The sequence below is a fragment of the Rhincodon typus genome, chromosome 7, assembly GCF_021869965.1.
Source record: "Rhincodon typus isolate 14 chromosome 7, sRhiTyp1.1, whole genome shotgun sequence".
NCBI classification, from domain to species: domain Eukaryota; kingdom Metazoa; phylum Chordata; class Chondrichthyes; order Orectolobiformes; family Rhincodontidae; genus Rhincodon; species Rhincodon typus.
The window spans coordinates 91,314,345-91,328,819 of NC_063338.1; the positions used below are offsets into that span (position 1 = coordinate 91,314,345).

A 14,475-nucleotide genomic window follows, 5' to 3' on the forward strand; every position below is an offset into this window, starting at 1 on the left:
GGCAGATTTCCTGCCCTGAAGGACATCAGTGAACCAGAGGGGTTTTTCCAACAATCAACAATGGCTTCAGGGACATCATTACATTCTTAATTCCTTTTTTTAAAATTACTGAATTCAAATTCCACCATCTGCCGTGGCAGGATTCGAACCCCAGTCCCCAGAACATTCGCAGAGTTTCTGGAGTAATAATCTAGCAATAATATCACTAGGCCATTGCATCCCCTTCTGGATTTGCTCATGACTCCCACATCCCATGAAAGAACAAATTTTGCTTTAGAAAGGACTGATTCAATACACTCACTGGATGAAGTTTGACATATGCATCCACTTTAGCACGCAGTTCGAGTCTCCGTGTGTCGGTGAGACGTGTTGGTCCCTGCCAGGGCATGATGCACATTCTCAGATTTTGACGCTTTTTTAAGAATTTCAAGACCTGCAATCAGAAAAACAGGTCATAAAGCTCTTCTGAAATTCGACTACTACAGTCATAAAACTAATGTCCCTTTCTCTCTCAATGACAATTCAAGATAGTCCTTATATTCCCAGACAAGGAATTTGGTATTTGAATTAGGAATTCTGTACAATTCTCGCAGAGAATTCCTTCACTATCACAAAGTAGGATTCTCACTTATGAATGACACCTCCCCAGTTGTTTGTAAAATGCCAAATATATACTGTGTGGTAGACTTTTCTCAACACAAGCACATAAATCCACTGGTTCGAATAGTCATTTTGGGTGCAATCTTATAAAGCCCTGAACCATGTAGGCTAAGGCAAGAAATCTGAGACAACTGCATGAGAAGTCCAGAATGGCCTGTCTTCATGTCAGGAATAACAAATCTAATTTTCCAAGAGTTCCGGGTGCCAAGATGAGATTTGCACTAAGAAACAGTGAGATAACTAACAATGGGAATTATTGCTTAGTGACGGAGAATCTCACCTCATCAATATGCAGTTTCCATGTGCCAGACAGAAGATAAACATGGAGAATACCTGACATGAAAGTGAGAGTGGGTGCCTGGGAACACCAACTCACCGCTTGGTCCACTGGACTTCCATCTTGGATACCGGGCACCAAATCTCAGAGCATGTTCCACGGGCATTGGCCACAAGCACTCCTCATCTTGGGCATTGGAATTTGAAATACCTGGCTCACTGCACCACCAGGGCAAATTTCAGATCCACCTACAGCTTTCTTCTGCATTGCAAGCACCCAGCTGACAGACTGGACCAAGCTGCAACTCAGGACTGCAGCTCACTCAACTTACGCCAACTTGGATGCTCACAGCATCTCTGCCTCACCCTGCCTTGTCTTTTAGCAGACACAAAGCCAGGTAGCTTATCATGGTCATGGGCAGTCACTGGTTGAGGAGGTGGATACCTTGCTGCATGTCACCAAGCTGCAGAAGCTGATGCACAGACATACTGGACGTACTTCTAATCAGTGTTGAAGTTGGAGAGGAATAAAGCTCAGTCACATCAAGGGAGACAGTCTTCAACCAGGAGGTCCCAGCACAGTAAGTAAGGCATTGTCCAACATCAGTCCAGGGACTCGGGCACAGTCTAGTGACAGCTTGGGGCAATCAGAGTCAGGATCAGGGCCATACATCTTAGCTCTTTCCATCTTGCAATGGCTGTTTTCTCCTGGATTGAGAGAGAGGGAGATTGAGTGGAATGAAGTGCGTGGCACAGCTGTTACTGCTGGTGAATGTGGAGGAATTTAAATTCCATCAGTTCACGAGTTCACTAACACTGAGTGATACAAATGATAACCATGAAATATCAGTCATTTCTTTTAGGAAGTGAAATTTGCCAATTTCAGACTGACAGCAATGCTGTTGAATCTTAACTGCCTTCTGAAATGGCCTGGGTAAGCGACCTCATTCAAGGGCAGCAAAATGTTGCTTGCCAGTGTCACCCACATCCCATGAAAAAGTTTAGAAAAAACTTTAAAAAAAAAAAAAGTGGTACTGTCTCCCTCAATTAGAACATAGAACATTACAGCGCAGTACAGGCCCTTCGGCCCTCGATGTTGCGCCGACCTGTGAAACCAATCTGAAGCCCATCTAACCTACACTATTCCATTATCATCCATATGTTTATCCAATGACCATTTAAATGCCCTTAAAGTTGGCGAGTCTACTACTGTTGCAGGCAGGGCATTCCACACCCTTACTACTCTCTGAGTAAAGAACCTACCTCTGACATCTGTCCTATATCTATCACCCCTCAATTTAAAGCTATGTCCCCTCGTGCTAGCCATCACCATCCGAGGAAAAAGGCTCTCACTGTCCACCTTATCTAATCCTCTGATCATCTTGTAATTACCCAACATTTTAAACATTTCAGATTAAGGTTACTCTGATTTCATGGTATCTCCAGTGCAGATACAGGAGGCAAAATGGTACACAGCCACTCACTCTAAAGTGTTACTCCAAAATGAATCTCTACTTTTTCCCTGCCGCATGTTTGACATTTCAACATATCACAAAAACACTCACAGCTCTCTGGATAACAACAGCTGCTCTGGATTCCTTAAGGGCCTGTTTCCGTTTGTCAAAGTCCTTTCTGTGACTGTGTCCACGCCAGACCTTCTGAATCATCAGTGCTGACCGTTCTCTCTCTTCCTGTAGGTATTTGTCCACCTCGCCTGCAGACAGTGTCAAATATTACACTGGGCTTCAGGGGATTAAACAGAATTGGGGCAGTAAAAAGGACAATGGTGCAAGGCATCATAAATAGTTTTATTATGGATCTCCGAAATGTACATACAAATGGTCAGGTTGAGATGCTATGGAACTATAAATAATAGCAACATATATATTGCCCTAATATATGATGCAGAATAAATCTGATGTCACTGCAGCTTTGGATAACACCGTGGGTTAATTCAAACACACTAAATATTTTAAATGAACAGTGTCACACACCGCACTATGATGGGGAGTGCAATTTACTCAGTATCCAGGTTCATGAATGATCCTGAGGGCTTAATTCAGATGCTACTGCTGTTATGCATGTCTACTGCAATGGTCCTTATTACATTCAAGTTTTTTCACTTAAGGCAAACCAATCTGTTTTCTTCTTCCTCTATAGTAGCTGGGTATGGAATGTGTTCTAGGTGATTGACATGTGACATAAAAGTGGGAACTGCAATTGATTTTAACAGTTGCTGGCAGTTACAAAGTGTTGAAGAATTCGCCACATGGCACAATATGTTAATAGGCTGATGAGATAGAAACTAAGACAGTTTTTCTTTGTGGAGAGAAATCACTGACTTGCTCAGTCTCACAGTTCTCATCCCACAATCAAAGGCACAGCTGTTCCCTTATAAGAAAAACAAAAAAGAACTGCGAATGCTGGAAATCAGAAACAATCAGAAACTGCTGAAAAAACTCTTCTCTGGACCTAAACATTAACTCTGCTTTTTAACTGCAGATGCTGCCTGACCTGCTGAGCGATGAGGTAGGAGGGAGGGGTTTCTATCTCATGAGGAATGGGTGGACAGGCAGGGCCGAGATCCACTGGCATTTAGAAAAATAATGGGAGTCCTTCCTGAATCATATAAGATCCTGAGGGGACTTGTTGGATAGCTGCTGAAAGGATGCTTCCCATTGAGGGAGACACAGTTTAATAAAAAAGGATCTCCCATTTAAGACAGAGATGAGAAGTTTTTTGTTTCTCTCAAAGGCACCTGAGTCTTTGAAACCCTCCTTCCTAGACAGCAATGGAGGCAGGTCATTGAACACTGTTAAGGCAGTGGTTGACATGTTCTTGACTGAGAGTCAAAGGTTATTGGGGCTGGGTGAATATGTGATGTTTAGGCCACTATCAGGTCAGCCATGATCTTAGCAAAAAGCGGAGCAAGCTAGAGGAACTGAATGATCAGCTCCAGCTCCCAATTCTCAAGTTTGTATTGTTATTTATAAGGTCCACAGTAGAATTTGGAAACAGATGCCATGTTGGAGAAGTCACTTACTCGCAGGAACTAATTCCAGTAAACTCAGTTGGCGCTGCTGAAACTCTCGGAGAGCTCGATGTCGTCTTAGCTGAAGCAGATGTTTAAGCTCCTCCTCCTCTCTCCTTTTCTCCAGTTGTTGCATTTCCCGCTCACGTTTTGCCCTTAGTACCATTACATGTGATTACAATCAATTCTCATCAAACACAGGCAGAATTCCCTACAGTCACTAACTACGTCACAGAATACAGATGCAAGGGGCAGAGGTACAGGAATAGGTTACTCAGTTCCTGAAGCTGTTCTATTACCTCAGTTTGATTTGCCCACCATTCTTCCACAGTACCCTTACTTAGCAAGAAAATATTACCAATTTCAGGAGCTCCTCTGGGCAAAATCAGGAACAGGCAATAAAATGATGGCTTTGCCAGCAATACTCACAAACCATGAAAATATGAAGAAAATATAAATTTGAACGCCCCAAGGAACATCCATAGGAGGGTTATAAGATAAACCACTGCACACAAAAGAACTTCTTGGTCGTAGGAGTAGGTTTTAGAGCATCACAAAGGAGGAGTGAGAGGCAGAGAGATTGAGGGAGGAAATGCCAAAGACTAGGGAATGGACAGCTTGAAGGAACAACTGTCAAAGATCGGACAAATTAATCCTCTTCTAAGCCACACGTTCAAATGAGTTATAGATAGTATATCAATTTACAAATAAAGTACAGAAGGATACCTGAAACTCCTTTGTAAAGTTGTCACCACTTTTGGAAGACTCTTCACCCGTTTTCTTATCTGATATGCTCTCCACGCTGCTTGGATCAAGCATGCAGATCTGTGGAACTTCTGAAAAGGTCAATGTTTGATTTTCAGGTTAAAGTACCTAAACTTAAAATAGCAAAAAATATTACCAAAAAAAAATAGAGAAAACCACCAAATCCAATCCATTAATCCAGAATTTCAACTCATCAAATTCAGCATCCATGCACATCGGTTCAGATAAATTCTTGTTTTCATTACTTTGCTCAGTAAATTGTTTCATAATTTTATTAATCCTTCTCCATAGGATAAATAGAACGTGGAATCTTACATTCAGCCCGTTGTAGCTCTTTGAAAGAGCTATCCAATGAGTCCTACCTCTCAGCTCTTTCCCGTACAGCCTTACAGATGGTTAGGTTTTAAAGAAATTAAAATATATGGAATAGGAGGAGTGGACTATATAGCTTGCTTTGCCTCCTCCATACAGTAGGATCAAGGCTCATTTCTACTTCGGCTCAACCTTCCCCTTATCCTATATTCTTGACTTCTTATGAACCCAAAATTATCTAAATGTGACCTCTTCTTGAATGTACTCAATGACTGAATATCCAAAAGTCTTGAAACAGGAAATTACAATAATTCACACCCTTCTCCGCGATGAAATTCTTTCTCATCTTGGTCATAACCCATTATTCTGAGACTGGGATAGTAGGAACTGCTGATGCTGGAGAATCTGAGATAACAAGGTGTACAGCTGGATGAACACGGCAGGCCAAGCAGCATCAGAGGGGCAGGAAAGCTGACGTTTCGGGCCTAGGGCCTAAACATCAGCTTTCCTGCTCCTCTGATGCTGCTTGGCCTGCTGTGTCCATCCAGCTCTACACCTTATTCTGAGACTGGGCTCACCTGTTCCAAAAACCCCAGGAGGGGAAACATCCTTTCAGAGCTTAATTTGTCAAGCATCTTTACAATTTTATCTGTTTCAGTTAGCTCAACTTCTCAGTCTTCTAAATGCCCAAGAATGTATGCGGAGTCTACTTTATCTCTTCTTGTACGTCAATTCATTCAACCCAAGAATCAATTGAGTAAATGAATGTTGCACTCTCTCTGGGCTAAGTACCTCCTTCCTTGGGTGAGGAGACCAAAACTAGACACAGTACTCAAGGTGTGGTCTCACCAAGGCTTTGCGTAATTGTAATAAGACTTCGTTACTCAATTACTCTTTTCATTTTGCAATAAAAGGATAACATACCATTTGGCTTCCCAATTCCTTGCTGCACATTTGGAGGATTGCGTTCAGGTCTTGGCACCTAATTTAAGGAAGGATGTTAAAGCCCTGGAGAGAGTTCAAAGGAGATATACTAGAATGATACCAGGAATGAAGGATTTTGGATACAAAAAATGATTAGAGAGATCGGGTTTATTCTCTTTGGAGGAGAGAAGATTAAGAAGAGACCTTATTGAGGTGTTCAAAATTATGAACAATTTTGACAGGGTAAAGAAGGATATTCTGTTTCCACCAGTTGGTATGTCAATAACTAAGGGTCACAATTTCAAGACTGACAGCAAGAGAGGTAGGAGATGAGGAGAAACATCTTTACTCAGAGTTGTTAGGATTTAGAATGCACTGCCTGGGAGCATGGTGGAGGTGGATTTCATTGCTGGATATACATTTTAAAGTGATGAAGTTAGAGGGCTGCAGAGACAGGGCTGGAGAGGGGGACCAGCTGGGTAACTCTTCCGGGAGGCAGTACAGACACGATGGGTTGAATGGCCTCCTGTATTGCAAAATTTTGATTCTATATGTGTACACTAACTCTCTACAACTTGTGTACAACTGTGTCAAAGTCCCTCCAAATGTCAACATTTCCCAGTCTTTCATCATTTAAAAACTATTTCACTTTTCTGTTTTTCCAACTGAATAACTTCACTTTTCTCCATGTTATAGTCATTTAACCTATGTTCCATTGTAATCATTGTTGTATTCTCCACAGTTTACCTTTCAATGTAACTTTGTATCATCAAGAAAGTTGGATACAGGAAAGTCCTGCTGTTTGTGAAAGATCCATTTTCAAAAAACGTTGCAAACTGCGAATATAAGAGATAAACCTGGCGGACTGCGCCAGGAAGAAAGGCTTTCCTGTCTCTATTTTCTTTAAAACTATAGATAAGCAAATATTAAGTTCACAGTTGGTGAAAAGATGTGCAATATGCACAGTGCAGATAGATGGACGGCAGCTGTGTAAATAGTGGGACATTATGGTGTTACATTTCTTTTTCATGCATTTGAAACTCACTTTTAAACTACTATTACTAAATTACTAAATGATATCAATACTAAATATTACCACTTTGAAAATCAGTATTGTCAAAACCATTTGATTAAAAGATATTTTTACTCCAACAGAATCATCAACTTTATACCACTGGGTAGGTAATACATGTACAAAATCAAAATACTGCAGATGATAGAGATTTGAACTAAGAAAGTGTTGGAGAAAGTCAGGAGGTCTGGCAGCATCTGTGGAGAGACAGAGCTGGCTTGTGTGTTAACGATTCCACCCTAGGTCTGCTGCAGCATTCCAACAATCTGGAAGAATAGCACCTCACTTACTGCTGAGGCACCTTACAGCTTTCAGGACTCAACACTGAGTTCAAGAACGTGACAGCACGAACACTACTAAATTTTGAATAGACACACGTTAAAGACCATCGTCCCTCATACAGCGCACCCCACTGTGTCTTGCTTGTATGGTTTTGATCTCTGCAAAGCAATATATAAATGATCTGCAAGCATGGGCAGGGTTTAACATAGCAAAATTCACAGATGATACTGAAATAGGTGGGAAAGCAGGCTGTGATGAGGAGAGAGTTCACAGATGGATATTGATAGGCTGAGAGAATGGGCCAGAATCTGTCAGATGGAATTTAATGTGGATAAATGCAAGGTTGTCCATTTTAGTTGGAAAAATAAAAAGGTAAATTGTTATTTAAACAGGAAGCAGATTCAAAGCATAGCAGTGCAGAGGAATCTGGAAACATTTTTTTTTCTTTATTCATTCACGGGATGAGGTTGTCACTGGTCAGGCAGTATTTATTGCCCATCCCTAATAGCCCACAGGTCAGTTGAGAGTCAACCACATTGCTGTGGGTCTGGAGTCACGTGTAGGCCAGACCAGGTAAGGATGGCAGTTTCCTTCCCTAAAGGACATCAGTGATCCAGATGGGATTTTCCTGACAATTGACACTGGATTCATGGTCATTATTAGTCTCTTAATTCCAGACATTTATTGAATTCAAATTCCTCCATCTGCCATGGTGGGATTTGAACCTGGATCCCCAGGACATTATCTGGATCTCTGGGTTAACAGTCCAGTGACAATACCACTTGGCCATTGCTTCCCCGATAAGTGTATGAATTGCAGAAAGTGGGATGGCCGTGCAGGGTAGAATAAAAAAGGCAAATAGAATCCTGGATAACAAGGTGTAGAGCTGGATGAACACAGCAGGCCAAGCAGCATCATAGGAGCAGGAAGGCTGACGTTTCGGGCCTAGACCCTTCGTCAGAAATTTCTATATACCTTTGGTAAAGGTGATTGACAAGGTGGACGCTGAACTGTTCCCCTTGTGGGACAGTCTCAAACAAAAGGGCACAGATATAGAATGAGAGGAGGTAGGTTCAAAACTGAAATAAGGAGAAACTGCTTCTCTCAGAGGATTGTGAATCTGTGGAACTCACTGCCCCAGCGCAGTGGAGGCAGAATCAATCAACAGATTCAAGAAAAAATAGATAGGTTTCTGATGAAAAGTTGGATAAAGGCTATGGGGAGCAGACAGCAGAGTGAAGTTGAGACCAAGATAAGATCAGCCGTGATCATATTAAATGGCAGACCGGGCTCAAACGCCTGAATTGCCTACTCCCGCTCCTAATTCCTATGTTCCTAAAGACAACCCATTTTTGATTATTTACACCTATCATTAACACCTACTTTGTATCTAGAGCTTTCCTTTATTACCATATTAGCACTCCTTTGTCTATTGTTCTGGCCATCCTTGCTGTCTATTTCACTTGCTCCTCCTCTCCCTCTGTCAAGAATATAAAAATCATCACCTTCCAGCCTCTGTCAGTTCAAAGTAGTTACTAGACATGAATATTAACTTTTCTCTAGCATTTTATATTTTTGTTTTAGGTAATAATACATGCCTGTTGGCTTACTCCTTGTGTGGACCCAGCATAAAGGAGTTCCAAAAGATGATTTAACTCCTTGTCAAAGCCTCTTCCTGTCCATTGTTTCAAGATGGGACATAAACCTGGGAAAGATACCATTGAAAGATCATTTCTCAAACTTCTCTAGACAGCTACTTTCACAAGAATTATTGCTAGGAGCACAAAACATGTTAGGAGTTACAAATTATTTGCTATATTACCCATATGCATTCAAATTCTTTCCAATCTTTGGTTCCATTGAAGTCATAATTGTTCCACAATACAGTTTTACCATTAAGACAAGGTCATGTGAGGTCTAAATATGACAGCATAAGTGACTGTGGAATATCACTGAATCCAAGTTCAGACTAACAAAGAGCAATTGGACCATGAAAAAAATATTCATGATCAATTTTTTTTTACAATTGAATTTTCAGATATAGGCGTCATGAGCAAGGTCATTTTTATTGCTCATCCTTAATTGCTGCTTGAGAAGTGATATGAGCTGTCTTTTTAAAATATTGTATTCTTTGTAGTAAAGATATTGCCATGGTGCTATTAGACAGGGTGTTCCTTGTTACAAATCAAGCCAACAATGCAAGTCACTTTGAAATCGGGATACAACACACAGTAAATTGTTTCTGAAGAAGGGTCTAGGCCCGAAACTTTCCTGCTTTCCTGCTCCTCTGACGCTGCTTGGCCTGCTGTGTTCATCCAGCTCGACACCTTGTTATCACAGTAAATTGTTAACAGTCAGCAGCATTTCAGGTAACTCCACACCAATGTACAAACTGTATTACGTTACACATGTACTGTCCATTTATTTCTGTCCATTCTCCAGCTGTTGTTGGTTGGCAATTTGGATATATATCTTGCATGCAACGCCTTCCTTTTTTTCCACTGGTGTTCAGCATCCACTTCTTTAGTGGAAGGCCAGCTGTTCAGGCTCTACTATTTAGAAATCCCACCCTAAACCAAAAGACCATAAGATATAGAAGCAGAATTGGGCCATTAAGCCACTGAGTCTGCTCTGCCATTTGGTCATGGCTGCTTAGTTTCTCAACCCCATTCTCCTGCCTTCTCCCCATAACCCTTGATCCCCTTACCAATCAAGAACCTATCTTAAAGGTCTTAAAGGCACTCAATGACTTGACCCCTACAAACTTCTCAGCAGGGACTTCCACAGATTAGCCACCCTCTGGCTGAAGAAATTCCTCCTCATCTCAGTGCTAAAGGATCGTCCCTTCACCCTGAGGCTGTGCCCTCAGGTTTTAGTCTTTCCTACATGTGGATGTTTCTGAAATTTGATTTGTTAGATTAATGATGATTCCAATTAATTCTAATACTAATCTGTGTCACTGATGTTCCTTACCAACAATAACATTTCTTTTTATTCATTCATGGGATGAGCCCATCCCTAATTGCCCAGAGGGCAGTTAAGAGTCAACCACATTGCTGTGGGTCTGGAGTGACATATAGGCCAGACCAGGTAGGGATGGAAGATTTCCTTCCCTAAAAAGGACATTAGTTAACCAGACAAGTTTTTTCCTGACAATGAGCAAATGTTTCATGGATCGTTAAACTTGTATTTTCAGCTATTGGGATCCATGGCCTCTCAGGATGGCCCTTGTATTCAGGCAATCAGTGTCTAGTACTTTGAACTTAAATGAAGGCATAAAGACCAGCTGGCCAAAGTGAACTGGGAAATTAGATTAGGGGAAAAGTAAGTAGAGATGCAGCAGCAGCTATTTAAGGAAATATTTCATGACATTCGGCAAAAGTACATTCCAGTGAGAAATAAAGACTCTGGGGGAAGCACACTTCATCTGTTGTTAATTAAGGAAAGCGTAAAATTGAAAGAAAACACATACAACTCCACTAATATTGACAGGAGGTCAAAAGATTGGACTGAATATAAAACAGCAAAAAATGACTAAAACAATAATAAGGGAGAAAGTAGAGTATGAGGATACAATGATACTGTAAAGAGATAATAGATTGATTACTTAAATGGGCAGAAATTGGATGCATGTTGTAGGAAAATGTGAAATTATCCATATCAGCAGGTGAAACAAAAGCAGCATATTACTTAAACGAATAGAGATTGAGAACTTGGTGGTACAGCTAGATTCGGGTGTATAATTCTACTTAAATCACAAAATGTTAATATGCAGGTACAGCAAGCGACCCAGAAAGCAAATGGAACATTCAAATTTATTGCAGGGTGAATAGAACATAAATGTAGGAAAATTTAACAACTTTAAAGGGCATTAAAGGACTCCTAACAACCTTCTGGACAATATTCACCAGTGAGATGGACCTTGACACTTGAGGACAGTGTGAAACAGGCTGATATGGTCGAATAGGTTGATGTTAGGAAGGAGAACGTGCTAGAAATTTTGAAAAACATGAGGACAGATAAGTCCCCTGGGCAAGACAGGTATACCCAAGGCTTCTACGGGAAACAAGGGAAGAGATTGCTGCCCCTTTGGCGATGATCTTTGCGTTCTCACTGTCCACTGGAGTGGTGCCAGATGATTGGAGGGTGGCAAATGTTATTTCCTTCTTCAAGAAAGGGGATAGGGATAATCCTAGAAATTACAGACCAGTCAGTTTTACTTTTGTGGTGGGCAAATTATTGGAGAGGATTCTGAGAGATAGTATTTATGATTATTTGGAAAAGCACAGTTTCAATAGAAATAGTCAGCATGGCTTTGAAAGGGGCAGGTCATGCCTCACAAGTCTTACTGAATTCTTTGAGGATGTGACAAAACACATTGATGAAGTAGAGCAGTGGATGTGGTGTATATGGATTTTAGCAAGGCATTTGATAAAGTTCCCCAGGGTAGGCTCATTCAGAAAGTAAGGAGGCATGGGATTCAGGGAAATTTGGCTGTCCAGATACAGAATTGGCTGTCCAATAGAAGACAGAGGGTGGTAGTAGATGGAAAGTACTCAGCCTGGAGCTCGGTGATCAGTGGTGTTCTGCAGGGATCTGTTCTGGGGCCTCTACTCTTTGTGATCTTTATAAATGACTTGGATGAGGAAGTGGAAGGGTGGACTAGTAAGTTTGCCGTTGACACAAAGGTTGGTGGAGTTGTGAATAGTGTGGAGGGCTGTTGTAGGTTGCAACAGGACATTGACAGGAAGCAGAGCTGGGCAAAGAAGACGGAATTCAACCCAGAGAAGTGTGAAGTGATTCATTCTGGAAAGTTGAATTTGAATGCAGAATAAGGGTTAATGGCAGGATTCTTGGCAGTGTGGAGGAACAGAGGGATCTTGGGATCCACGTCCATAGATCCCTCAAAGTTGCTACTCAGGTTGATAGGGTTGTTAAGATGGCGTATGGTGTGTTGGCTTTCATTGGCAGGGGAATTGAGTTTAAGAACCGCGAGGTTATGCTGCAGCTGTATAAAACCCTGGTTAGACCACACTTAGAATATTGTACTCAGTTCTGGTCGCCTCATTATAGGAAGGATGTGGAAGTTTTAGAGAGGGTGCAGAGGAGATTTACCAGGATGCTGCCTGGAATGGAGGGCAGGTCTTATGAGGAAAGGTTGAGGGAGCTAGGGCTTTTCTCATTGGAGCAAAGAAGGATGAGAGGTGATTTGATAGAGGTGTACAAGGTGATGAGAGGCATAGATAGAGTGGATAGCCAGAGACTTTTTCCCAGGGCGGAAACGACTATCATTGGGGGCATAATTTTGAGGTGATTGGAGGAAAGTAGAGGGGAGATGTCAGAGGTAGGTTATTTACAGAGATTTGTAGGTACGTGGAATGTGCTGTTGGCGGCGGTAGTGGAGTCAGATACATTAGGGACATTCAAGCGACTCTTGGATAGGCACATAGATGATAGTATAATGTAGGGTATGCAGGATAGTTTGATCTTACAGTAGAATAATAGGTCGGCACAACATTGTGGGCCAAAGGGCCTGTACTGTGCTGTACTGTTCTATGTTACACGTTCTATGTCAAAAAAGCTTTTTGAATCCAGTCACGTGAGCCTGCAAAATCACTGTGACATGTCAAAAAACAAAATGTTTTCCGATAAAATTCTACTTAAAGACTGTTTCTCCGTGGTAAATCTGCAGTGATTTAAGTGACCACAGTGTTTTCAATGGCACATTAGTGCAACGTTTCAATAAATGTGTATTAAGCTTTAAGAAGTTAGAGAAACGGATTGCAAACCAACTGTCTTCTGATGCTTTAGGATATCAATATAGACAATATAACTAATGAAAGAGGTACCAGGTAATGCACCAGAAGTTATCTGGTGTAATAAGTACTTCTTTTAAATGCAGTCACTGAATGTAGGAAAACAATTTTCTCTATTTTGTTGGAAGACAGTTTTCTTTAGGAACACTGCGAGGTTAACAACAGCAATATAACTGAAGAAAATACTGGAGATGATGACAATCTGAATACGGAGAGCGCTGGGATACTCAGATCAGGCAGCATTTGTGGTGAGTCACAGAGTCATACAGCATGGAAACAGCCCTTTCGGTCTGACTCCTCCACACCGACCAGACATCTCAGTCCCATTTGCCAGCATTTGGCCCATATCCCTCTAAACCCTTCATATTCATATCCATTCATGACCAATCCAGATGCCTTTTAAATACTGTGATTGTACCTGCCTCTATCACTTCCTCTGGCAGCTCGTTCCATACACGCACCACTCTCTATGTGTAAAAGTTACCCTTCAGGTCCTTTTTAAATCTTTGTCTCACCTGAAACTATATCCCCTAGTTTTGGACGCCCCCACCCCAGAAAAAAGTACCTTGGCTATTAACCCTATCAATGCCCCTCATGACTTTATAAATCTCTAAGGTCACCTGTCAGCTTCCAACACTGCACGGAAAAGTGCTCCAGCCTATTTAGCCTCTCCCTATAATCCAAACCCTCTAGTCCCGGCACCATTCTTGTAAATCTTTTCCGCACCATCTCAAGTTTAATAACATCCTTCCTTTGGAAGGGTAACCTGAATTGTACACAGTATATAAAAGTGGCCTGACCAATGGCCTGTACAGCCACAACAGGATGTTCCAACTTCCATACTCAATGTGCCAAACACCTCCTCACCATCCTGTGTACCTGTGACCCCAGGAAAAAGAATTAACATTTTGGGTTGAACATGACTTCTTCAAAACTGCCTAAAGAAAATTCTGAGCATGTTCTGTGGAAGAATCGTATTTAACTCAAAACATTAACACTCCTCCTTTCTCCACAGATGCTGCCAGATCTGTTGGGTCTTTCAGCACTCTGTATTTAAGACAGCCTTATCAAAGCTTGAGCTACAAAAATGCAAGAGCTGAATATCTGAAATACACACAGTGAATTCAGGAATTACACATTTAGTCTTATTATCTACAATGAAATGTTGAACTCTTTCTTTTCTCTTTCCAGTTGCTAACAAGAATGGCTTTTACTCCAGATTTGGGCCGGATTTTAATTCCAGCTACCTTTTTAGTGGGAATTAATATTTCTTCGGAGAGGCAATCAGATTTCATTTAAATGTTCCTGCTATACTTCCTGCACTGAACAGTTGGGAA

At 41.3% G+C, this 14,475-nt stretch overlaps 1 protein-coding gene across 1 annotated transcript in view; it reads right to left on the reverse strand.

Annotated features, from left to right (window-relative positions):
- iqcb1 (IQ motif containing B1) overlaps window positions 1-14,475 on the reverse strand; it is a 42,143-nt gene that overhangs the window by 9,587 nt on the left and 18,081 nt on the right. Inside the window, exons 7-11 of the mRNA XM_048599268.1 lie at window positions 8,921-9,027; window positions 4,694-4,803; window positions 3,980-4,122; window positions 2,502-2,650; window positions 302-433 (exon numbers count right to left, since the gene is read on the reverse strand). Of these exons, the coding sequence (XP_048455225.1) occupies window positions 302-433; window positions 2,502-2,650; window positions 3,980-4,122; window positions 4,694-4,803; window positions 8,921-9,027 (641 nt within the window). The remainder of the gene's footprint in view (window positions 1-301; window positions 434-2,501; window positions 2,651-3,979; window positions 4,123-4,693; window positions 4,804-8,920; window positions 9,028-14,475) is intronic.